This window comes from Kryptolebias marmoratus, linkage group LG17 (assembly GCF_001649575.2).
Source record: "Kryptolebias marmoratus isolate JLee-2015 linkage group LG17, ASM164957v2, whole genome shotgun sequence".
NCBI lineage: Eukaryota > Metazoa > Chordata > Actinopteri > Cyprinodontiformes > Rivulidae > Kryptolebias > Kryptolebias marmoratus.
The window spans coordinates 11,705,000-11,730,397 of NC_051446.1; the positions used below are offsets into that span (position 1 = coordinate 11,705,000).

Genomic DNA, 25,398 nt, shown 5'->3' on the forward strand with positions numbered 1-25,398 from the left:
GGGGGGGGGGGGGGGGGGGGGGGGGGGGGGGGGGGGGGGGGTGTCTCACCCACAGAGTCACTGCCAGACCACCCCTGGGAAACAAACTTGCTCAGGCGACAGGTGAATCAATCTGAAGGTAGTCAGCTCAACGGTGCAAACATCCTGCGGGGTACGTGAGTGGAAACGCAAAGCACCGCTGGTGCACCGTGTGGGCCCTGCATGCTTCTGTCTGAGCAAGTCGGCGTCCCACAGAGACTCACATCACGCATCGGGAAAAAAGATGAACACTGCTTCTTTGAAACCCCCTCAGAGCCAGTAACATAAAAACTTTATTAGATTTAGACTTGGATGTAAAATCAGTTTTTTCTTTGGTAACCAGGTTATCTACTGCCAAGGTTGGTTTAGTTTTTTTTTTAATATGGTTAGACACATAGTTCTCCCTGCAATAATATAGCTAGGATTAATAATTGTCTTATTACCAAAGAAATTATTTACAGACGTGGATAAACTTGTTATACGGCTATAAGACTATCTCCAAACAGCTTGATGTTCCTGTGATTACAGCTGCACATGTTATTCAGAAGTTTAAGATCCACGGGACTTTAGCCAACCTTCTTGGATGTGGCCGCAAGAGGAAAACTGATCATTTATTTACATAATTAAATGAAATGAATTGACAGTGGGATTGCAGCCATGTCCTGGAAATGCAAAGTGGAATTTAATTCACAAGGTAAAGTTGCTCATATTCTGTTGTAAAATAATTCAGCTCAATCTGCTATGCATAGGTGCAGTGGAGCAGGTGAAGCAGCAGGTGAAGCAGCTGCCCCCCCCCACCTCCACCACCACCACCACCACCACCACTTTAAAAAGTAAGAGAGCAAACATCTGTTTTTGCTCTCCTATTTTTTGACTTTAAAACAAGTTACACCCACAGCAAGAAGACAAAGACATGTAGTGTTTACTGATTCAAATTCTACTTCTTTAGTTACAATCCAAAAAGTTTAAATTAATCACAATAGTCTACCCCCCCCCCCCATCTTTGAGTTGGTTCAGTCCTACTCAGCAGCACTGGTAGCTCATCTCTCATCTGTGTTGAAAGTGTGCAGTATTTTTTTCTGAATATGAATCAGACAGAACAAGGTAAACTTATTTGAGTGACATCATGTTAATAGGAGCACAAGATATCCACAAGTTTATCAGAAAGTGGGAATATAAGTCCATGAATTGTTTGCTGCTTGTTGAAAATGCAGCTGCTAAGCTTCTGACCAGGTCTTCCAAAGACTTATGTGTTACACCTTTGCTGATCTCTCTGCATTGGCTTCCTGTTCAATACAGAACTCAGTTCTACGTTCTGGAGTGGATGTTCCAGGCTCCGCATGGTGACGCACCTTTTTACATTTCTACATTCTGTGAACTAAATGTGTTTATTTAAAAAAACAGCTGAAAAATCATCTTTTTAGACCGGCATTTGCGTAGCACTCAGTTTTGTTTTTTATGTGATTCTACTTGGGTTTTTATTATTTTGCTTTTATTTTAACTTGTGTATTTGGTTGTGAAGCACTTTGATTTTTTATCTTGAATGGCGCTATATAAACACATTTTGCTTACTTTTATGCTGCTTTTATCATAGATTGAGAGCTGACGTGATAATTTTTGGGCAGAACTGACATGTAGTCTAATAATGGACTAAATATTGCCTAAAAGTAAAAGTTATGTAAATATGTACTTCTGGTTTCATATCACCAAAAAACTTAGCAAATGATGATGCAGGAGAGACGTCTTGATAGATGCACCTGTTTTTTAAGTTGATCCATTTATTATGTAGCGAGTTTATGGTTATTAGTGCTATAGGAATTTCTATGGTGGTAAAAAATAGCATTTTATGCCTGCCAAACTGTGCTTACTTTACCATTTTTCATGGATGCTGTTAAAGAAGAAAGGAACAAATTGTATTTTGGCTGCTAGTGTCAAAATGCTTAAAGATACTATTAAAAACTATTTATTGCAAAGTTGTCTTGTATAATTTTTTTGCTCAAATAACTTTTGTGTCAGTGTTGAGATAACAAACAAACAATTATTCATCTCCAAATGACTGTTTACAAAAGCTGGTCTGCAAATAAGTGCAAAAGGAAGTAAGAAAAATCAGTGCTATTGGTGCTTTAGATGACAATACGAAGATAATGATGCAAAAAGATGGAAAAAAAATAACCTAAAGTATTTGCTGGCATTTTGTTAAAAACCTGTCACCACAGTGTCAATGTATATTTTGGGTTATCACAGAATCACAGTGGTGACAGGAAGATGTCTGCCACACATCAGTCTGAGGACTTGTGAAGTTGCAAATTGCAGTCATTCTGTCGTAAAGGAGACATCTGAGAAACAAACTGGATCTGTCAATCTGAAAACAATCATCTTAAGGGATTGCTTTTACATGTTTCACCAAGCCAAGATCTTTTGCAAAATTTTAGTTTGTATGTTGCGCTCAACCGTAAGAAAGATGTGTAAAAAAACTGTGGGAAAAAGTGTCTTGTGACTTATTGGGTAGATAGTTTTATTTTCTAAAAGCCTCTTTTATTACAAAGGTCTGCAATATGGCGGCAAAGTCGAGCCCTTCTTTAAGCTGCCTCTGGCTGTTTATAAATTTACAGTCCAGCCACCCATGTCCTGTGAAGATGTGAGCTTTCATTAATGACCTCGGCATCATGGAACCAAAGGTGGCATGAAGTGTGACGCAGCGGCATCGACATGAAGCAATAAAATCTTCTGACATTTTCTATCCTGCAGCTGAGTGGTCGCACAGACCGCCTGTCATCGCTACAAATCGCAGTGCCAGCTTTTATGCATCGACTGTTTTGGCCCTGTCACCACCTCACTTGGTGGCTCAGAGGAGTAATAGCAGTGGCTTGACTTCAATCCCTCATGCTGCCTCGGACCTTTCAGAAATCACACTGAGTTGTCTCAGGCCCAGCTTTAAGTGTTTTGTGAGAGTGGCTTAAACGAGATATACTTTTACCCTTTTCCACTCAACAATTGTCGGTAGTAGACAGGTTTAACCCTGTAGGCAGCATGCAATATAAATTACAACACTGAATGATTGCTGCTGTGTATTAAAACACAAACAAAAGTGGGATAAAAAAAAGAAAAAAATCAGCAATTCTTTCCCAATTAAGATAGATTTCCTTTGTGTTCCTTCTGTGGAAAACTAAATGATATGGCAGATAGGAGAAATGACCACTGTGAGATTTACCAGAGCTTTTGTACATTAGGTGTTGGCCATAATTGGTCATTTGTAGCTGCAGAAGTCTACATCCTGTATCCAAGGGACCTTTATTAGTGGGGTTTTGTCTTGGTTGCTGTTAGAATTCAATAAAGTGACCTTATATAAATGCACAGGGGAGCAGAAGACTTGGCTATTGATTGACAGAAGTGTGGCTTATCAGACCATTGGGAAAGTGGCAGTGGCAATTAAGGAGCCAGGATGGTGAGTGGCTACATTTGAGGGATGTCGGTGCTGATCTTTTTATCTAGAGGGGTCATCAGGCAGTGAAGTTACATGTTTGTGCTGCAGACATGTTTTCTGCAAAAAAATGCTTCTCACCATTACTCAGATAAACATTTTCTATAGCTTGTGTGCGATGTTTGCATTATTCCCTTACGGGGATCCCTACAGTCCAAGGTTCACAGGGTCTATGCCTCCTCTTTCCAATCATTTTCTAGGTGTCTCTTTGAATTCCACTTATTTGAAGAAAAATGTGACAGTCAGGTCTTAGCCTGAAGGGAGAAGGCTCCCTTCAATTATGGAAATAGATATGAGCAGCTATAGGAGGGGATCACAATTAGCCCTCCAATGATTCTTTGATGAGTGATATGGAGCATGACGGATTAAGGTGGAAGGCAGATGGCTGTCAGGAGGTGAAGAGGAGATGGCGCTGATTGGAGACAAAGACAAAAGAGGCAAAAAGAGAAGGTTGGGGCAGAAGTTAAATGATACAGGCGATGATATGAAAAAAGTGAAGATGAAAAGTAGGAAGATGCGAAAGGAAATAAAGGTGACTGGGAAGGTTGGAAGGCAAAGGAGTTAAGGACTGCGGCAGGAGGACAGAAAAGATGGCCAAGACATTAAAGGTTAGAAGAGCAAACAGGAGGGAGGAAGATGAGTGCCATTTAAGATATATATATATATATATATATATATATATATATATAAAAAATCAGCTGATTCAAAAGAAGCCTGAAATGAAAAAGGAAACAAGTTGGTATGTAAATTGTATACGGCAGCCTGAAATAATTGTAATTTTCTAAACTTAACCTTCTCAAACTCTATAAAACAACTGTTTCTTTGTAGATGTTCCATAATCTAGCACATATTATTACAGATATTGGAAATAATGTACACTTGAAATAATTTCCAGACACTTTTCTGAAAAAAATACAGATTTTCACAGCCTATAGGCAGTCATTGTGGTTTTGTTTTTCCATCTGCATCACCAACAACTAAAACTGTTAGAACAGACCTCGATAAACAACATAGCCCCGGGAACACCAAGTTTCTCTGCTGCATTTTGTCATCTCCTTTCAGGCAGTTTGTCTTCTGCTTCAAGGAAACTCTTTGAGAGAACAGGATTTATTTTTTTTCATATTCTTATTTTAATATTTACACAGCCTCACTGGCCTCAGGCACCCACAAACACAAACAGGTCACTGTGAGGCAAGGTAACAGGGGCAAAGAAAGAAAATCACTGTAGTTATTGTTTTAGTTTCTCTATTTGTAGTATGCATGCAAGAAATGACTGCAGATGAACACCATTCACTAACTAATTGACAATTAAGCAAATTTGAATTAGTTTTGCATTGAATTTGTATAATATTATTTCTGTTCCCTACTTTTTCTGGGCACTCCGCTTTCAGGCCACTGTTTGTGCATGCTAGGTTAAATGATGCCACATTGTTGGTTTAGGTGTGAGTGTGCATGGCGATTTATCTGTTGTGTCTTTGTATTGGGTTTGGTATGAATGATCAACCTGTCCAGTATTGGGTGTCCCTCAGAGACACATGAGACAAACAACCAGATCCGAACACTACGAATGTGAACATTAATCAATATTAACCAACACACAGATATGCAGGTATATGATGCAAGTCAATTGGGAGTACAGCTGCAAATAGATGCAGTTTTGTGATGAAACTGAAATGCATTGATTTTAATGATTTTCCACAGATCTTTCATCATTAATTATTAGATGAAGAGACCGCAAGCAGGTTTGTTTCTACATGCATTTGCTCAAATTTATAGCAGATAAGTAAAAAATTTGCATTTAATAGGGGTGTAACGGTACAATAAATGATTTCAGAAATGGTTTTGTGCAACAACAACAAAAACACACACACACACACACACACACACAACAAATGCCAAATGCTATTTTTATGACTTTTTTCTTTGTCTTATTTGAAACAGGTAAGGTGACCTCCAAAAACAGAGATGGAGAAACAAGCAACTCTTGCCAGTGGGGTCGCTAGCAGACCATGTGCAGTATGGTGGTAAATAAAAAGAAAGTCATGTGGTACTGTCTGAATCATCTATTTTGAACTATAAACAGTTTTCTACTGACAATGTGTTTAACATAAAGCTGAGTAAAGTCAAAAACTGCAAAAATAACACCGAAATGTAGTTTGGGTCTATTAATTTGGCCTAGACTTGATGCAAAAAGCAATTCAGAACTGATAAACCTCTTCGAATGTAAAAACAAATAAATAAATATGGCAAAGGGTAAACACTAGCTTCTCTGTTATGTGAGTGCTAGTGGGCTGTTCACCCACCTGTGGCACTTATTGAACACCCGGTGGTATATTTACCAGTGTTTATTAGACACCAAAGGGCATTTCAAAACTTGCAAATCATGAACCTTTTTGGCTTTCCATATATCCACCTCCCTTTTTCAACTGCTACAGTACATCATAATGAGCAGAAAACATTTCCCACATTACTTATTTAAAACTAACTATTTCAAACATAAGCATGTCATGTAACGGATGATTCTTGTTTTGCTCTGGCGTACACTGCTTTGGATAGCATCTTCTGCTCTTCCTTTTCTGTTGTGGTCGTGTGTATCATTACACCCCTAGTAGTTATATGTTTGCAAAAAGAATATACTTCTGATTTGATTAGTTTTCTAGTCTGTAGGTCCTCTTCTGGTACCGGTCATGCGGGGTAGCAGTATTATTTCCTTTGTAGCAACACCAGAAAACTTAAAGTTGGGCCTGTGCGTTGAAAACAGAGCTGACTAAAAGTGACAGACCAATGTGGAGTTATACTATTCAGTCAGACTTGCTGCAGGTATTCAAACGTCATTTTATTTTGTTTATTGTAGTTCTTCTGTTTTCAATTTTTTTTTTCTGTTTTCAAAAAATTGCCTTTTTTAAATGGAACTTTATATGGGTCATTCCATTCCTTCATCATATTGTATTGAATCAACTCTCATTGTGTGGAATTAAAACTGCACTGTGTCACGATAAGAGTGAATCTGATTGTATCAGTTTTCACTGATCATGTACCTTTAATGTGTCATGTGTCAAGATATAGTATCGCCCACTGCCCCTAATACAAACATTCCTACCTAAGAACATAAGGCCAATCTGTAAAAAAAGAAAATTCATTTTCTCACAAGAAATCAAATGTGGAGCTGTTTTAAACTAATATCATCTTATGATGAGAATGGACAAAGTTGTAGCCGTTTTGGGCACACCTTATAAATGATATTATGTGTTACCTCAAGTGATATTGCGAGATCTTGTGAGATGTATAATGCTCGGATTATACGTTGGGGATGGTTCTCAGGTACTGTCACAGCAAATTCAGCTGACTTTCTCTAAATTTGATTGAGTTCTGGCTCTTCTCTGAGTTGGCTAAAGTCAAATAGTTGTGGCAGCCATCTTGAATTGGTTTGATTCGAAATGTTAATGAGTTGCAGGCAATCATCCAGTGATTACTTTGTGAAAGTTTCATTAAAAAACAAACAAGGGGTTCACAAGATATTTTGCTAATACACACACACACTGACATTTGCAGAAACAATATAATAACTGAAAACTTTCTGTTACTTTGCAAGAATCATTACATATTTTGTGACATTATTATAAACCTGTCTCATTTGTTGCCGTAGTTAAAGTGATATCATTCATTTGAAAAGCTGCTTTCTGCAGTCCTCAGAGCACGTGTGGCATCCATCTGCTGGGTTTCTGTGTTGAGATGAAAGGAAGTGAAAGCCTAACATCAGACAGTGAGGTCTGTCTGTGGAGGAACAGCCAGGTTTTGTTCGGAACTCAAATTGCAGCACGTCTTGTAGCTGCTCTGCCCTCTGATCTATTGAAACTCAGTTTCATTGAAAAAAAAAATTGCATGTCTGCTTTTCCTAGGATGATTATTTTTCTCCTTGTTGAATATGGGTGTGAAATGTGGAGTTGAGAAGAAACCCATTTGTTCTTTGATCTTCAAGAACTGACATCAAGACATACTCTGTTGGCATTTTAGAACACTGAACCACTTTTATGCAGTCAAAAGGCAGAAAATGTGATGTCTGTATTTCCTCATTCTTCTGGGACTTTGAAAATATATTTGCTAAACTTTTCTTTTTCTATAATTCAGGATGACGCTGTTGATCAGCCTTTTCACAAACATGTTTATAGAGGGATTATATGTGATATACACACTTGGGTTATGCCCACCAAGTAAAAGAATTCAATGTAATTCAGTTTATTTATATAGCGCCAATTCACAACAAATGTCATCTCAGAGCACTGTACAAAAACATTTATATACACTATAAAATGCCAATTAGTAAACGTTATCTATCTAATCCAACAGATTGTGTTGAATTTTCACTTTGTCACTGTCTCCCATCCTGAGCAGCATGTTGGTGACAGTGGAAAGGAACGACTCCCTTTAACAGGAAGAAACCTCCAGCAGAGCCAGACTCAGGATGGGAGGACATCTGCCTCCACCGACTGGGGCTTGAGAGGACAGGTAAGAGACACGGGAGGGTTGGTCCAAAGAAAACCCCAGACTGAATAACCACAAACTGTGTGACCAGCTTGAAAACACAACTAAAACCAAGAAGAGTTGTTGTATAACCAACTGTATAGCCAAATTTAGCAAGTTAAAGCCAACTTTTTCAAAATGTCCAAAAAGCAAATATTGTAGAAGAAAGAAAAAGATTGCTAAAATTCATAAAGACATCTGCAATCCAGAATTAGACTATGGTCTAGATAGGCTGTTTAACCACTCCCCCATAACAGTTTTTGTATCTTCAAAATGTTTGCAACTATTTCATAGAAAAACACTCCTTTTGGGCTGCATTATGAATAAGGTTAATATGTTAGTTTATTATTGCCCACTGTCATGGCAAAAGGTGGGTAGTAATGTTTTTTTCCCATGTCTCTGTGTCTGTGTGTGTGTTTGTGTGACCAAACATTCTCGTGAACCACTGGACAAATTTTAATGCAACTCTCTGAAAATAATCATTACAGGTCCCTCTACAACTGATTAACTTTTAGATTTAGTCCAATTCAAGATGGCTGCTACAGCCAACTGATCTTACAAAAAACACAAAAACAACCATAACTCAGTCAGTTTTACATATACTGAGCTAAAGTTTGATGTGGTTGTAGCTGAGAGTCATCCATAACACATACTCCAAGTGCTCACTGATCACATGAGATCACTGCATGAAACTTTAGAATTAACTATTGGAGTCAACAATCTGTTTGCAAATTTTTTCTTGAATTTATGGATGGATTTTTACTGAAACTTTGAGAAAGTAATCACTTGCTGTACATCTACAGCTGTCACAAATGGCTATAATTCAGTTAATTTTACAGATATTGAACTAAACTTTGGTGTGGTAGTAGCTGGTTATTACTAATATAACAATTATATACATGTATAAACTCAATAGTTATCTGTTTGGATGTTTTAATGTTAACTGTCACCATTGTTGCATAACTTTTTCTTGCCTCTGGGACAGAAAACCGGATTTAGCACAAGCAAACAGAATTATCACTTGAAAGTGTCTCAAGTTTGATGGATCAGGGTCTTCTGTATGCAGCATACGACACAGAGAATAACATCTTTACTTCACAGATAATTTATTTCTACAGCAGACTGTAAATTAATATCTAGATTTGCCATTCAAATTAATTCTCTTCATTGCAAAGCCAAGATCAATACAGTCATTTCTCTAATAGCGCCATGCCTCAAATAGTGTTGTGTATCTGTTTATAATGACATCTATTAATAGATAATTTGTGACATTGCAAATTCTTGATCAATCAAGGACAGGGTAACTGTCAGGTATAAATCAGCATGCCACAACATTTATATCAAGCTCCAATGACTGCAGGTTATGAAACTTTGACGCTACTGCCAAATGACATCTGAGGAATGTGAGAAAATTTCTAATTGCCTGTACTGCCAGCTAGCTTCATTGAAATTGGTAGCGCTAGCTGAGCAGCAGTCCAAAAGCTCAATGAGCAGTTTCTGTCTTAGAGCACGGTGCAATCAATAACACCTGTCAAAAGAACCGGCCAGACTCCTACAGGTGAGTCACAGCCGTCCTTCAGGCCTCGAGAAAAAGTATCTGCTGCCCCTTTTTGTATTGGGGTCACAAAACTATTAGTAAACTAAAAATAGCCTACTGTCAGGCTGTGTCACATCTGTGCCAAAAACCATCATAAGTGCCAAACTCAACTTGTAAAGATGTCAGACTAATCAGGAAAACATAGCACTCACCTACAGCCTTCAGCGAGGCATATTTGTTCAGATCCTTGTTTTGCTGCTGCTGCTGTTGCTGTTGCTGTTGCTGCTGCTGCTGCTGTTCGTAGACGTGAGCCAGCTGGCTGAGGGCCGGGTACGGGTGCGGCTGGCCAACGCTTGAGCCCGCTCCCACATTGTTGTTAATCTGGCCACTCTCTATGGGCAAGGACAGAAAATGGGACAAGGTTAAAATCATGTTCAAAACCCCAGCCTCGCTGGCCGACATGCACCGGGCAAATGGTTTGCTAAAGGACGACATGACAGGAAAAACACTAATCTACAATTAGCAGCTCAAACCTACATAACGTTCCTGTTTTTTTAGTGCAGAATCTGCTGCTTCATAAAGTCTATTCAGGTCCCAACAGTTTTTATTATTGTTATTGAGTTTTTTCGAGCTGAAACATATTATACACCTTATTGCAGTATAGTTATATTTAACACATGAGAGTTTTCCAATAAGTTGATCTTGCATGAGGCAATGCATCCGGCATTTACAGGTCAGTAAATGATGAAATAGCTGCTTATTGAAGACTAATTTATTTTTATTTCATACAGTTTGAACTGGAATAATCAGGGCTTTTTTTTGTACTAATAGAGGACTATTTGTCTCAAGACTAAACAACCTTTTTTTAAAATCATTATTTTAGTAGTTTAGTTGTTGGTTTGGTTGTGTTTAACTATTTATCCAACACATTTTGCTTTAAATTTTAAAATCCCTCACTTTTAGCTATTTCAACTTTGAAAAATGACTGTGGTCACATTAAACCTGATATAGACATACATAAATGTTCATAACAAGACCTAATTGAATGACTTAACATTCACATTTTTAGTTTAAATAAAGCATGAAAGCACTGTTTAAAGATAAATATACTTTAACACCACTTGTTAATCTTGGGTAGGTTCTAAGAGATGCCTTATGTTATATTTATTTGTTAGGCGCCCATGACAGTGGATGATGAACCCATTATGACGTCAAAAAACAACCAGAATGAGGATAGTCTTTGCAGGGTTTCTGTGCCACTGGTTCCCCATTACATATGATAGAGCATGATATGTCTTAATGGGTTTTGAGAATGCACAGAACGTTTGTAGTGAAGTGATTTATCATTGTGTTGGCAGTGGATCCTGGGTGGAGCATAGTGGCAGCAGTGGCAGTGTAATGGATGTGGGGTCTTGGCACACCTGGGTGGGTTGGTCGTTCAGAATTTAAAGCAGGAGGGCTGCATGTGAAGACAACATCCATGATTGTGAGAAGGTCATGGAAACAACTTAGCATAGATGTGATACCAATGGCTATAGCATGGCGTGATCTTCTAGTATGTCAGGGAGAGTCATGTCAGGGTGACTGTATAGAGCACGGTGTGAAACAAGACAAGGTTTTGGGGATGAAGTAAATTGCAAGAAAACCCTATTTGTCAAGTTCTAATAGTATAGCAGCATCATAACTGCCTTAACGCTGACGGAGCTTTTCCAAATTTGCTGCAATCCATCTGGGATCTAATAGGCTGTGTAAATTGTGGAACAGAGTCATCATTCAGAGTTGAGTGGGCCTTACCTACCCCTATCCTTAACCATTACCAGTAACCTAAACTCAGTTCACACCTTAGCCATAGCCTCTAACCCAAAAATGACTTTCTACATCATCTAGACCACACTTTGGTCCCCATAAGGACTAATGGTGTTGACAAGATAGGTGAAAGTACCAAAAAAGGTCTTTAAAAGGTAATAAAAGCAGGTACACACACAGAGAGACCAGTGGGGGAAGCTTTCTTTGTCCAAGGTTCAAGATGTTACCCTGTGTGGTAGAGGGAAGATAATACCTTTAATCCCTGCAAAACATACTAGACATTTACTCTTCACAGAGTTAATCTGCTGATACTGAAATGAGAGGGGCATGTTCCACCTTCACAAGAGTTAAAGTACTTGAATGTGCTTGTTAGAGCAGTGAGCGTATCTTCTTATTTTACAATAATGAAAAGAGGTGCTCACACTGATACTATGGGCACCACTTGCTGCCTTCATTCAACTTAAAAACTGTATAGGTTCATATTTATGAAATTTCACATGAAATCCTAAATGAATGTGTTGAATTTACATCTTCCAGTCATGTGGCACTATTGGCCTAGCAGTGTGACATGACTGAACAATACTGCCAGACTGTCAAAATAAATATATGATCAAAGCAATTCAAGACATAGCTTTCTTTCAGCAGGGGTCGCCAGAGCAATCAAACTCACATGAAAGATTTGCCAATTGTTTTTCACTAGATGCAACCTAGGCTCAGGATTAGAAGACCGTGGCACTGACCACCAAGCTCCTGTGCTCGCCTTTAAGAAATATATGCATATTGTTCCATAAAGGATTTAAAAAAAAATATATATATTTTTTTTAAATTAGGACCAAATATCAGCTAGTTGTCATTATTGTAACCCATGCTATGATACTTTTGTTGTCATCAGGGCAATTTTTTTCATCTCTATTACTCTTCCTGTTACTTCTGACTTTCAGTCACAACCACAAACTATTCATCTGCACAAGACAAAAAACAGAAGAAAACTGATGACATGCACACATTCTGGGATTCTGTGAATGCCCCTTTTTTTTTCAACATATCAAAGTGATTCCAATTAGCAACTTCTTCCACATGTCACTGCAAAGTAAAAAGTACAGGCAAAGAAAGTTAAAATGTGTTAAACAGGTGAGTGGACTTCACCTGTTTCAAAGCTGTTTCACAATATTGCTTCGAAGACGAGCCTCTCTTTAAGATGCTTCTGACTGTTCATAAAACAGTAATGGAAATTTCAAAAAAGAAAGTCAACATTGTGGAACCAGCGGAGTTGTGAAGTGCAATTCTGTAGCGTTGACGTGTGTCAGACATCTGTTACTTTAACTCTTGTGGCTGGCTGGTCTCCCAGTCACCACTGTATCACATCCTCGAGCCATGATGCTGACTGACCTTTTTTATGTATGATTCTGTTACTACTAGGCTTGGTGACTCAGAGACGTAACAGAGGCAGGTTGACTCCAACCCACCCATGCCACCCTGGTCCTTTCAGAAATCACACTGAGATGGCCAGAAAGCATCTCAGTCCCTTTCAGATGAAGTCGACTCTCTACTGATATTCCTCTGAGCCATAATGGTCGATACATGAGAGGGTAAGCCGTCATTGTGGCTTGATGATGTGATGTAGTTGTGACAGAAGGTTTGTGCCCCCAGACAGCTGCAGGATTTGGAATGGGAGATGCCAAACAGGCCAACATTGCCGAACCATGCCTCGAATAGTTTTCCAGTGCTGGCTTCGTTGGTAATTTATGAACGGAGAGAGGTATCTTATAAAGGGGCCCAACTGTGCGGCTATTTCATCGAACCATTTTGTGAAAAGAGCTACAGCGACAGTCTTCGCAACAATCAACAAGCAACAGTATTGTACAGGTATTGCAACTGAGGTTACTCCAAATCTCCTGGAAACTGTAACTTATTTGTTCCAGATCACCGAACCCATTTTTTCTATAACAGTACTCGGTGAGACTGGGAGTGCGAAACGTGTACTTGTTACCGGCTCACGGTGTAGGAAGTAACAGATGTCTTATATTAATCCTAGTATAGCGGTTTCATAATTGGCTTATAATGTCTCCCTCTAATTAAATAAGTGATAATTAGATTTGAAAAGATGTGCAGAGGGTTAAACGATAGTGGTTTCGCCGGGCTGCACAGCCTGACTTCAGAGCACAGCTGAAGGATAAAACATAACGCAGGAATTGTTCTCTTGCTGTGCTGTGCCTGACAGATAATTGCAAACTCCTGTTTCTGAAGGCAAAAGTGTTCTGACTAAGAGAATACATTTTGTTAAAAGCTCTAATGCAGCCACTTGATAATTTGAGGAGAAACAAGAGACAAAGACTAAAGAGCAAAAGAGGGAATAAAGGAAATTGGCAAAAGAGAGGGGGATAATAGAAAAAGTTACAAAGGTGGTAGGCAGACATAAAAGAACATGTAAGACGACTAAAGAAGCTAGAAAAAAAATAAATTAATGCGGAAAGCACACAAAACACAGACTGATGAGAAAAGGAGGGCCATCTAAAACAATTCTACCCTCCTCTGTTTTCATACTCTTAAAGGTGTTCTCACAGGCAGGCTTTTGGGGCTCCACAGCAAACAGAGATGGGAACATTGTACAGCCTCGACCGAAGAATATTGATTTCTCTCTGCAAATTCTCTCCGCTTTATCTCAGCGGCGCATTGTTAAGCTGCTAGGTGCACTCAGGGGCCTTATAAACCGGCACAGCTCAAATGGCAAGACAAAGCAAGTTGTGTTGGTACTAATTAAACACTTACCCCTGGCACTGACTCAAACCACACACAAACACACACAGTCTGATTGACGAAGTAGCGCAAAGGAGAGGACAATTAAAAAGAGCATCGGAGTGACAGCCAGTGTGATACCACACGAAGGAATAAGTGCTAAAATTTCTAACAGTGTTTGGAAGAAATTAAGAAATACTAATCAAGTTGCTTAATGCTACTTGGGGAACACTGGGTCACTCAAAGTTTAAAAAAAAAATTAGATTGTCTGCAGGAGGTGAGAGAAGTAGTAAGGGAGACAGCAACAGAATGGAGTTAGGGAAAAAAGAGCTAATGGCATTAAGTCATTGCACTGAAAACATTGCTCTCATAAATTTAATAGCAATTCACTCCAGTCATGATAAAACTCGGCGCACTGCTTTGTTTTGGGAAAAAAATGTCCTGTGTGAGGTCACTGGTTTAATCATAATGGATTTTGTCTGGTTTAGAACAACATTATATCATATCAAAGTAAAAGAGTGCCTTCATTTATTGGGCACTATGCCAGGAACTGACCCACAACAAAACCATGAGCAATCAGAGATCTGGTGCACAGAATTGCATAAGCCACTGTTGTGAAAAGATAAAGAGGGGGGAAACTATTCTAACTCATTCTTTATACCATTTTTTTAAACAGTGGTGTTCAATCCTGGTCCAGGAAGACCATGATCCTGCAAGTTTTAGGTGTTTCTTTGCTTTTACACACCTGATTTAAATGACTGAGTGATTAAAAGGTTTCTGCAGAACTTGAAGATCTGCTGAAGAGCAGAGAAACAACTAAAACATGCAGGATAGTGGCCCTTCAAGACCAGGATTGGACACCTCTGTTTAAAACAAAAGTCAGATCAGGCAGAGAGTCTGAAAAGATCTAATAAAATCTGTATGCTATTTTATTTTTTAACTTTGAAGTTAACTGTTGGAGTCCCCCCTGTCTGTTAGCAAAATATATCCAGAATCAGTGGCTAAATTTTAAAGAAACTCTGAAAGTAACTATCAGACATCTACAACTAATTAATTTTTGAGGTCCACTGAATTGAAATTGGTTGCTGCAGCTTATCAAGTTTAGCAAATACAGAAATGGCTACAACTCAGTCAGTTTTACAGATATTGAGCTAAAATTTGATGTGGTAGAAGCAAAGACCCATTCAGATCATGTACTCTGAGTGTTAACAGATCGTATCAGGACTTTGTTCAAACCACTGATGTGAAAGGCAGCAGGTGATATTTAATCCTTCAAGGAATGATAGTTTCACAATGTTTTTTAAATCTTGGTCGTGGGTAATGATATGGCATATATGGTAGAAAAACCACTTCTGTTAATCACAAATGGTTCTTAATTATCAATCCCCTCATTAACTTTAGCCTATTTTCTTAATGCTGTATGTGTTTATTATTCACCTATTTAAACACATTCCTACATTTTGGTACCTTTTCTAGTATTCTTGTCAGAATCTGGGCTTTGCATCATGCACTTTCTGTGGTAAGAGTAGTCCAACACTTCACACTGAAGGCTTTAGTTGGGGTGGTGATTTGTTAAAGATTTTAGTAGTGCAAATGAAGTTACTGCTTATGATGGTTTTATTGGAAACTGAAAGAAATGTTTCCCATAGATTATCCCATTATGTTCCAGTGTATAAGTTGCATTGCTAATTGTCTCTTAGCAGCCATTTGTGGCCAGTTCTTCTTCATTTCATATGCATGAGAATAATAACGTGCTCAGCTTCTCCTTGTTAACCAGACTGACGCGTTATTTAAGCTTCCTCCAACACTAACACATCAGTTTGAATGCAGAAACAACTCTGTTCTGTTTGCCTGAAAAAAGAAATAATATTAATCATTTCAAAATTACTGAAATCAGCAGACACCTTCTGAGAACAAGAGTGACAAAAATTAGGAAAGATGAATCTGGGACTCCTCGCCTAAAGCAATTTTGAGAAAATAAAGAAAGAAAAATTGAACAATAAGATGCAAATGCATCCCCCTCTACTCTTTCAATCCCTGAGTTGTAGAGAAAAAATAATCACCTTCATAAACACAAATTCAGTAGCTGAGAGTAGAAAAATAAAACTAGGCACCCAGATGACATCATGCCAGCATGAACCCATCCACTGGCGATGAGTGACAGCTGTCAGACGGACGTCTGTCAGGATGATGAAGGGGAACGCGGCGGGAGTTTCTCAGTGTGGTCACAGCGCTTCACTGAGCTGAACCAAAAACAACAAGTAAAAGCTGACCATCTGAGGTCACCACACACTGTCAACTTGTCCTCCTGCAGCTTAATTCTTTAACCAAATTAAAACAAGCAGCAAAATACAAAGTATTCAAATAAATAATGTTGGGACGAAACTTAATTGAAAAAAAAAAACATTTTACAACTTACATTGTACAACAGTTCTTTTTCTGATCTACAGCAATATTTTAGGCAAATGATTCCTTAAATTGGGAATATTTTTAAATTATTTTCACTGGAATGACTCACTTATTTGGAAAAATACAATGTACCACAGAGAAAAGTGGAAACGGAAATAAAAGACCAAGGGTAGGAATCGTTAGGTACCTCATGATTGGATTTGATTACAAATCAGAGGGCTGGGATGCAATTATAATATGATTATGGATGCATTTTGATGCATCCATAATCACACTTGAAACAAAATCCTGAGCATAGACTCTCTAAGACCTAAAAAATACTTTATATAAAACCATTTTCATTTAAACAAGTTTTGGGGAGCTAAATGAACAAAAGGAGTCAAAAAGCTGAGAAGTGGGTGGCTGTTTTTCTCCTCTTTCAGGAAGAAACATGTATGTAATTTGAATATAGTGTGGTTTTTGTGAACCTCATTTTTCCTTTAAGTTCATAGAAGCTGAAGTACTTCCAAACACTGGCTTTCAGTACAGAAGATGTGACTCGCATCTCTATTGTGGACATGCCAAAAATGGACCAGGCACTGCACATCACAGTTCCGCCTTTTGCAGGACATTACAAAACATCTTTAACATGAAATAATAATCGATTTTTGACATTTATAAATTGATTCAGAGTCGTTCATGCACTCACTGCAATGCATCAAAAAAATAAAATAAAATAAAACATTATAACTCCTACCTCTTTCTCTGATGAGACAGAGAAACCTTGACCAAAGAGAAATCATCTCCTTAAGCAATTTTTTCTTTAAAAAAACTTAACAGAGGAGGGAGGCCCAGAATACAAAATACAACAAAATCAACAAGTTCTCTTGAGCTAGAAGCATGTGTGTAAAAACAAATGAAAAATAAGAACGTATCTGGAAAAAGGAAAAAAAAAATGCAGGATGTTCTTAAAGTGGCTGCCACTTTACACAAATGATGAATTTCTTTTGTTCTGTTTTAGTAGAATTGTGCACTGTGGTTTTATATTAAACCCTGCTTCTGTTCGTTCGAATGCACGTCATCAACAGGCCAAGAACTGTTCCACAGATAGAGAGTTCCAACATGACTTAATGTGGAAAAACTCTGTAACATCTGAAGGAGTCCATTCGGATGCTATTTAAACTACTCATTGTTGACCGTGGATGTAATCCTGTATGGGAGGTACGGTAATCCTGTAAGAAGGCTTTTACTCTAACAATGTAGGAAATAAAATCACAGGATTTCACTAATTCATTCCAGTGAGGCAGATTTGGTTCAGCAGGATGTCCACTGCAGAATGCGTTTCACATTCCACTGTTTACTCTGCAATGGAACGTGGAAATGAAAGTCCACGTTTAGACAACATGCAATACGCAAGGATCAAAGTTGGCCAAGTCTGGTATTTGGCAACGTGCAGTCATATTTTTCCCATGTTTGTTTGGAGTGAGAGGTTTTTGCAGCGTTTCCCAACTCTGCTCCTCAAAGCACCCTGACCTGCATGTCCTACATGAGTCTCTGCTTCAACATACCTAGCTTAAATTGAGGAGTCATTAACAGAACAAGTGGTTAAGGGAGTTTATTTATTTAAATCAACTGCATCTGAGCAGGGACACATTGAACACATGCGAAGCAGTGTTTCCTGAAGAAGAGAATGAGGACACTTTGGGTTACATACAGACTATTGACTCTGATGACAAAAAAAAAATCAAACAGAATGCGAATGGTGTTTGCAGGGTCTTAGTAAGGTTATCAGGCACATAATAAGAATGCAAAGGTTACAAACGTGACTCTGAAAAGGCCATGCAGACAACCTAGTGCAGACGTCATACCCATGGTGTGATCGTACATTGAAATGTATTGGTACAGTGCTGTGAAGTGTATGTTTACCAATGTGGTAGTGTAGCGTGGTGTGGCGCACAAAGAGAGGGAGTGCACAAGGTGAGTTAGAGATGGATGCTAGATATGAGAAATGGAGAGCATGACTGAGACAGAAGAAAATTAGCAATAAAAAGTCAAATTTCTAGCAGCATTCTCATTTTGCATTCTCAGCAATAAACGTAGTAAAAAGCTCATATCATGGTTGCTTGACAAATGAACATTTAAGTCAGTTGGTTCATCTGTCAGCAACATCTTTTGTACCAAGGTTTAGGCAGCTCATTGGAGGCAGACTGTGCCATTTTTCACACTAGATTACTCTGTATTTTAACTCTCAGGCCATCAGGAACTTTTACTTTAATCATTTTGATGTCAACATCTTCTTGCTTTTAAGTTTGATTTATTTATTTAGTTTATTCTTGTGTGAAAACAAAGGAATGAGTAATGAAAGTAATTTAATAAAGTTTGGGTTGAATCAAGTTATTAAAAAACTAAAGTGCACATAATTTTTATGGTCTTTTTTGGCAGCTTAGGTTCATGTTTGTTTCTACATGATGGTGCCATTTATTATAAACAAATAGAAAATGATTTGCTTATCACCAGTTGTTCTGAAACTTTGAACTTCTCTAGAAATCTGATTTGGGCCTTTAAATCTAAAGTTTGACAATAGTTGTTCTTGACAAAGCTGCATCCTGACAGGTCTGAGAGAGTGGCCAGGGTAGATGTTCAGTAAGCCATGAGAGCACAGGATAGTGAATCAGGGAATGTCAAAAAAAAGCCATGCACTGCAAAATTGACAGCAGTGTGAAGTTTATTTTTTAAAAAAAGCATTCACACAGACTACTGAAGCTTTTAAGATTGGAAATTGGACATTATTAAAACTGCAGCAATCCACTCTGATCTTAGCGGATTAGCCATTAACCTGCCAGCCTTGTCACAGTAGAACGGTATTTTTCAAACTGAGGCTGTTCAAGGAGCTATCTACATCAAGTAATGTAATAATTCTTCATAGTTTTTCCACAAAATACCACTTTAAAATGACTAACATATCCTTGAATTGTTGTCAAGTTTGAGAAATGAAAAAAATAAAAAAAATTGATAAAAGAACCATTGAAACAGCTGAACCAGTAGCAGTGCTGATTATAATCAAATCTGACAAGGTGTATGGTTTTCACTGGCAGATGTTCAATGTCAGCACATTATTCTAAAGGTCTGTTTGTATGATTTTTTCATTAGACCTCTGAGTTTGATCAGGTGGCATCTAGCTGAACAAAATTAATGTTGACAGTTTTCCACTTTCGGCTCTTGCAGCTCCAGCTCTTTGCCAACATTTATTGTGACTGTGTCTGTAAATTGGTTTATGGTTGAATCATTGCTGGTCATATCAATCACCTGCAAGGAGAAATGTATAATATATAAAGATGCCATGGAGTACAGCCCTTATTCAACAAAGTTGGGACATCTTTACTTTTGAGAAATTCAGCCTCTCTAAAATGCTCTTCTTATACCAAGCCCTCTTACTGACCTGTTAACCCAGTTAGTTACAAAATGCTCCTTCAGCCGGTTGTTATTCATACCACTTACTTTTACAGCCTTTTGTTGCCCCTGTCCCAACTTATTGAGATGTATTGCTGCCATAAAATTCAAAACTACCTTATTTTTTTATGGAGAGAAGCTGTTCTTTTGATTTGAAATTCACACCAGAGTTCATTTTAGTGATGAAAGAGGTGTTTACAGGGCATGGTGCATGAGTATCAGGATTACATTAAGTGTGACTGCACTGATGAGACAGCATGTAGATGATGAGCTCACGAGTGCCAGGTAACAGACAGTACAGTCAGCAGTGCGGTGTGTGAGTGTGCACAACACTGGAGAGGCGCGCAACAAGCCGCAGAGTGATTTCAAAGCGTCCAACATGGAGCTCTGAGCAAATCACACACCAGAGAGGAACCTGCGCTTTCTTTGTGTGCCAAACAAAAATATTCACTAATCTGCCGCACACCGAGGGGTGTTCTGCAGTGTCCCTAAATGCATCCTCTAGAATTTGGTGAGTGCAGGACAAAACGAAGAAGCAACAACATGAGGACAGACGGAAATATCAACAGAGAGCTCGAGCACTTGTATGCATGTGGTAGTGCTTCTGTCTCCTGCTTGGCTCGACTCCATCGCCACTGGCTGTACAGTGTATTTTCACTGCCTGTTTGATTCGGCTTGGAAAATTGTAAGCAGCTGACTCATCTATTATTCCCTCTTTCTCCTCACCCGGAAAGTAAATAAACCTTCCCTTTCCTCGGCTGCAGAGCCTCTTCTCCGTCGTCCTTCTCTGCCCCTCTCTTGTCATGGCAACAGTACTCTCTCGTGTAGTATTTGCTCGGCAGCACGCGGCGAGTTCGCATTGTCCCACAGTCACCCGCGCCCACATATTAACAGGCAGGCCGGCTGTACTGTGCTGAAGAAGTCATTGTTATGCAACCTATGTTAAGCTGCCTGCTGCTCTTTCTGTCTGTTCAACTATCTCCACTGAGTCTTCACGTGTCCGAGCGCCTCCTCTTTCACTTTTTCCACTTTGTTTTTGTCAGGTACGTTAAAAATAAGGGAACCGGGTTTCTTTAGGCACTTTCACATAACACTTAAAGCCGGAACTTAGACACCTCCTGGCCACCTTCTCTGCTTCTTTCCTTGTGAAAACAAACACTGAAATCAATATTGGCACAAAACTCAAGCGACAATAAAACTTGTGTAAATAAAAGTCTGAAAATCATAAATGAAAGGGAACAAAAGCTGCTGTTTGTGGCACTTCATGAAATCAAGATCAATTCTAAACATTTTATATTTGACAATGTTTTCGTCTGTCTGTGTGCATGTGTGTGACTGTTAGCAGAAATATCCCATGAGCCACTATAACTTTACAGATATTGCGCTGAAATTTGATGTGGTAATGGCTGAAAGTCATTCACAACACATACTAAAAGCGCTAACAAGTGGCCCAAGGTTTTGCAAAGTCATGTGATATCGTGCATAACTTTATTTTCAAGATTTGACGAAAACAGCTTTGATTTCATCATTTCCAGGCACATGATGAGGTGACAGTCAGCGGGTGATATGCATTCCTTCAAGGAATGCTAGGCATTTAATGTTATACTAGAAAAGAAAAAAAAAATGTGCAGCTTCCTTATCAGAAGTCATTCACTCTGGTGTGACAGCACGCGTGCAGCCTCATGCTTGTGTAGGAGTGTGTGGGGTCCTCTCTGCTTCTCTATTTAGTCACACTGAAAATGGTAAGCAGGTTATGTGTGAGCCTGTGTGAGACGGAAGTCGAGAGCCTCCTCTGTATTCGTCCTTCTGTCTGTTTATACAGCACACGAGAAGCTGCATCTGTCTTGACCTCATCCCTCTGGCTCCTATCTTTCCCCTGCAGCACGGAGGCTCGCAAACGGCTCAGAGACTACAGAGGCGTCCCAACGTGGCCCCTGAGCTCATGGGAGTTTTTGCCAGGAGCTGGGTGTAAAATCCCTTTTGTGTTGCGTAATGGAAGCCTGCACAGGGGAAGTTTGGGGCCTTGAGGTTGATGAGCAAGAGGGAGAAATCTTGTGAAACGCTTGTAACATAAACAAAAAAGTTGCCACATAGAGAGAACGAAAAGAGAAATGGAGCGAGGCTCAATGGGTTTTGCTTCCTGCAGCAGTTTAAAGTTTAAGTAAAAGCTCAAACTATTTGACCCCAATGCTTATGAAAGGAGGTGGAAGATCTGCATACAGTTTTGGAAGCCTGTGTAAGCAATTAGTGCTCAGATTATTTTATTTGAACTATTTTTAGATAAAAAGCAAAAAAAAACTTTGAGTTTATACAAGTTTCACACTGGTTTTCTGCCTCCAGTTCGTCTCCACATACCTGACTTCAGTGAGTGGGCCAACATCTGGAACAGTACCTACTTTGTAAATGTCTGTTTTAAACAAGGAAACATACAGGGGTTAGACAATGAAACTGAAACACCTGGAACATCCCTTTCAGACAGCTTTCTCTTGCGTCCACAGTTAATCCTGTTGGATGTGGTTCGTCCTTCTTGGTGGTATGCTGACATCCTGGATACCGTGGCTCTTGATACGTCACAAAGACGTGCACCAACAATTTGTCCTCTTTTGAACTACTATGTCACCCATAATGTTGTGTGCATTGCAATATTTTGAGCAAAACTGCTCTTACCCTGCTAATTGAACCTTCACACTCTGCTCTTACTGGTGCAATGTGCAATTAATGAAGATTGGCCACCAGGCTGGTCCAATTTAACCATGAAACCTCCCACACTAAAATGACAGGTGTTTCAGTTTCATTGTCTAACCCCTGTATTTTTATAGCATAGAAAACAACATAGCTACTATTAATTGTATGTCTGATTCATGAGTGCCAACACAGCGTTCAAACTGGAAATGAGCAGTTTTATCACCCGATCCACTCATTTTACAATAATAACAGACATATGGAGGAAATGCTCTCTTAAGTAAAGCCATGAAAAAAATGCTTTAACTGTAAAATGTAAAGAACCTTGGTGTTTGTTTTGATCAGGATAATGTCCAAAGAATTCTCTAAAAAATCTTTAATTGATTCAAAATGCTGCTTCTCTCCCCTGGCTAGCTGTAAAATTCAAAACAGAATTTAATGTCTTGCTTCTAAAATACAAAGCTCTCAACAACCAAGCTCCATCTTATATTAAAGATTTTATTGTTCCACATTTTCCTAATGGAGCACTTTGCTCTCAGACTGCAGGTTTCCTTGTGGTTCTTTGAGTTTCTAAAAAGAGGAACAGGAGGCAGAGCTTTCAGTGATCAGGCTCCTCTCTTGTGGAACCAACTTCCAATTTCTGTCTCTGAGGTTACACCTTGTTTACTCTTAAGGCTGTGCCTAAAAACTGTCTTTTGATAAATCCTATTGTTAGGGTTGGCTTGGGTTTCGCTGCTATCCAACTTATTCCTGTGACCCATGATGGTCAGTGCTTTTTTTTTATTTCGTAGCAAACGCCTATCTCTGTGTGATTGCAGACTAAAACCTGTGCACATCAGCTGTTACTTCTCAAATAGGATAGTTTAATCATAACTGTCCCTTGAACAACCAAAGACTGGAAGGAGAATGTGAAAAAATGATAGAGACACCCATGTTGCTGCCTAAGAGTCATTATTAAATGTATCTAGAGGAAATTTGTTTTTGATGTGTAAAGACAAGGGGTTTATATCAGCATGTTCATGAAATAATTTTTTTGTTTTTTTATTATTTTCCCAAAAGTAAAATGAAATATCTGCCCTTGCATAACTTTAAAGGAAAACTTTAGAGTTGCTTCAAGAAAGGTAAATGTGACTCAGGCTGACTCAAAGGCTGTTGGTTATTAAATGACTGGCTGATCATTTCTTCTTGTTCCACTTTCAATATGATACCATTTCTACTCTGTTATGAGAAGCAACAACCCAGAGCTATAAGTGGACAACAGTGATGTTCAATAACGATCTGGATTGATCAAACAATGCAGGTCTGCGTGGTTCTTTGCCTGAACATTTTTAGGGACTCTCTTGTTTTCCAATCATTCGACAGTCGTTTACATCAGCATGACTGGCTCAGTACTGCTTAAGATAATTTGGGACGGAATTAAAAAAAAAGAAATTAATGAGTTTTTTTTGCTTACCCTTGAATGTTTATTCGGTGAAGTCAGATTATTCTCCAGCACTGACATTGTGCTGTAAAGAGAGGTCAGCCTCTACGGCCCTCTTTACACTTGAAGATGACCAAGTTATGTATACAAAAAAAAAAAGAAAAAATCAGTCAGAACGGGGATAGTCTTTGCAAAGACTTGGCAAGTTCTTCAAGCACCTATTAAAAATGAAATACGCTCCCTATCATATATGATAGAGTGTGATAGCACCACATACTTTTGAGTGTGAACAAATAATCTGTAGTGAGGTAGTGGTGGTTTGTCATTGTGTTGAGTATCAGGGTCCTGGGAGAAGCATAGTGACAGCAGTAGCAGTGTAGCCATGACATGGAGACTGCACACATCAGTGTGCCTTGGTTGTCCAGAATTTGAAGGACTGGTTACACTAGCCTCATGTCTAGGCTGTGATTGTGACAAGATCATTGAAACAACCTAGCGCAGACATATTACTCATAGCTGCATCCCGACCCGATCCAAGAGAGTCATGCCAGAGCAGTGGTATAGAGCATGATGACGAAACAGGAGCCCATTTCAGGGTTATGGAGAAGCCTACTTGGTGAGTACTACCATAGCGGTCATGATTGCCTTCGCACTGCCAAAGGTTTTCTAAATTACTGGCAATCCAGCCATGTTCTGATAGGTTGTGGAGCGCGTAGCAGGATTACCATCCAGTATGAAGAGGCTCTAACTAAGACCTCAGTAAGTAGCTAAGCCTCAAGGTGTACCATTTTGTCATCTACTTTACTATAAATGGGTCCCTCGTGTACAAAATGAACGTCACACCATACTGAAGAAGACTTGCAACCAAACTTGTTTAGGACACTTTGTTATTGGTTCTGTTTCTCAGAGCCAGAGGCAACATCAGTCGTTTTTATGCACCTGATGGGATGGATGGATAAGTAAGCTGGATACAGTGAATAAATAGTTAAAACTTTTTCTAAAATACGACAAAAATAAAGCAGGAAATTAGAAGGACCTCAGCTTAATTGTGTGAACAAAAGTCAAGCCATATCCACTTTATATAATAAGTTATTTTTACTCATATTTAGACCACGTGTGCCTGTGTCAGTTGAATGGGTTTATATGAGCATCTTAACCTGAGATTTAGCAACACATACAGGTGCTGGTCATAAAATTAGAATATCATGAAAAAGTAGTTTGATTTCAGTAATTCCATTTAAAAAGTGAAACTTGTATATTATATTCATACATTACATACAAACTCATATATTTCAAATGTTTATTTCATTTAATTTTGATGATTACAAATGACAACAAATGAAAATCTCAAATTCATCA

General features: G+C 38.8%; 1 protein-coding gene across 1 annotated transcript in view; it reads right to left on the reverse strand.

The window, feature by feature from the left end:
• The window catches only part of shisa9a (shisa family member 9a), a 66,640-nt gene that overhangs the window by 5,844 nt on the left and 35,398 nt on the right, over positions 1 to 25,398 (reverse strand). The window contains exon 3 of the mRNA XM_017416221.3: positions 9,770 to 9,949. Coding sequence (XP_017271710.1) covers positions 9,770 to 9,949 — 180 coding nt within the window. The remainder of the gene's footprint in view (positions 1 to 9,769; positions 9,950 to 25,398) is intronic.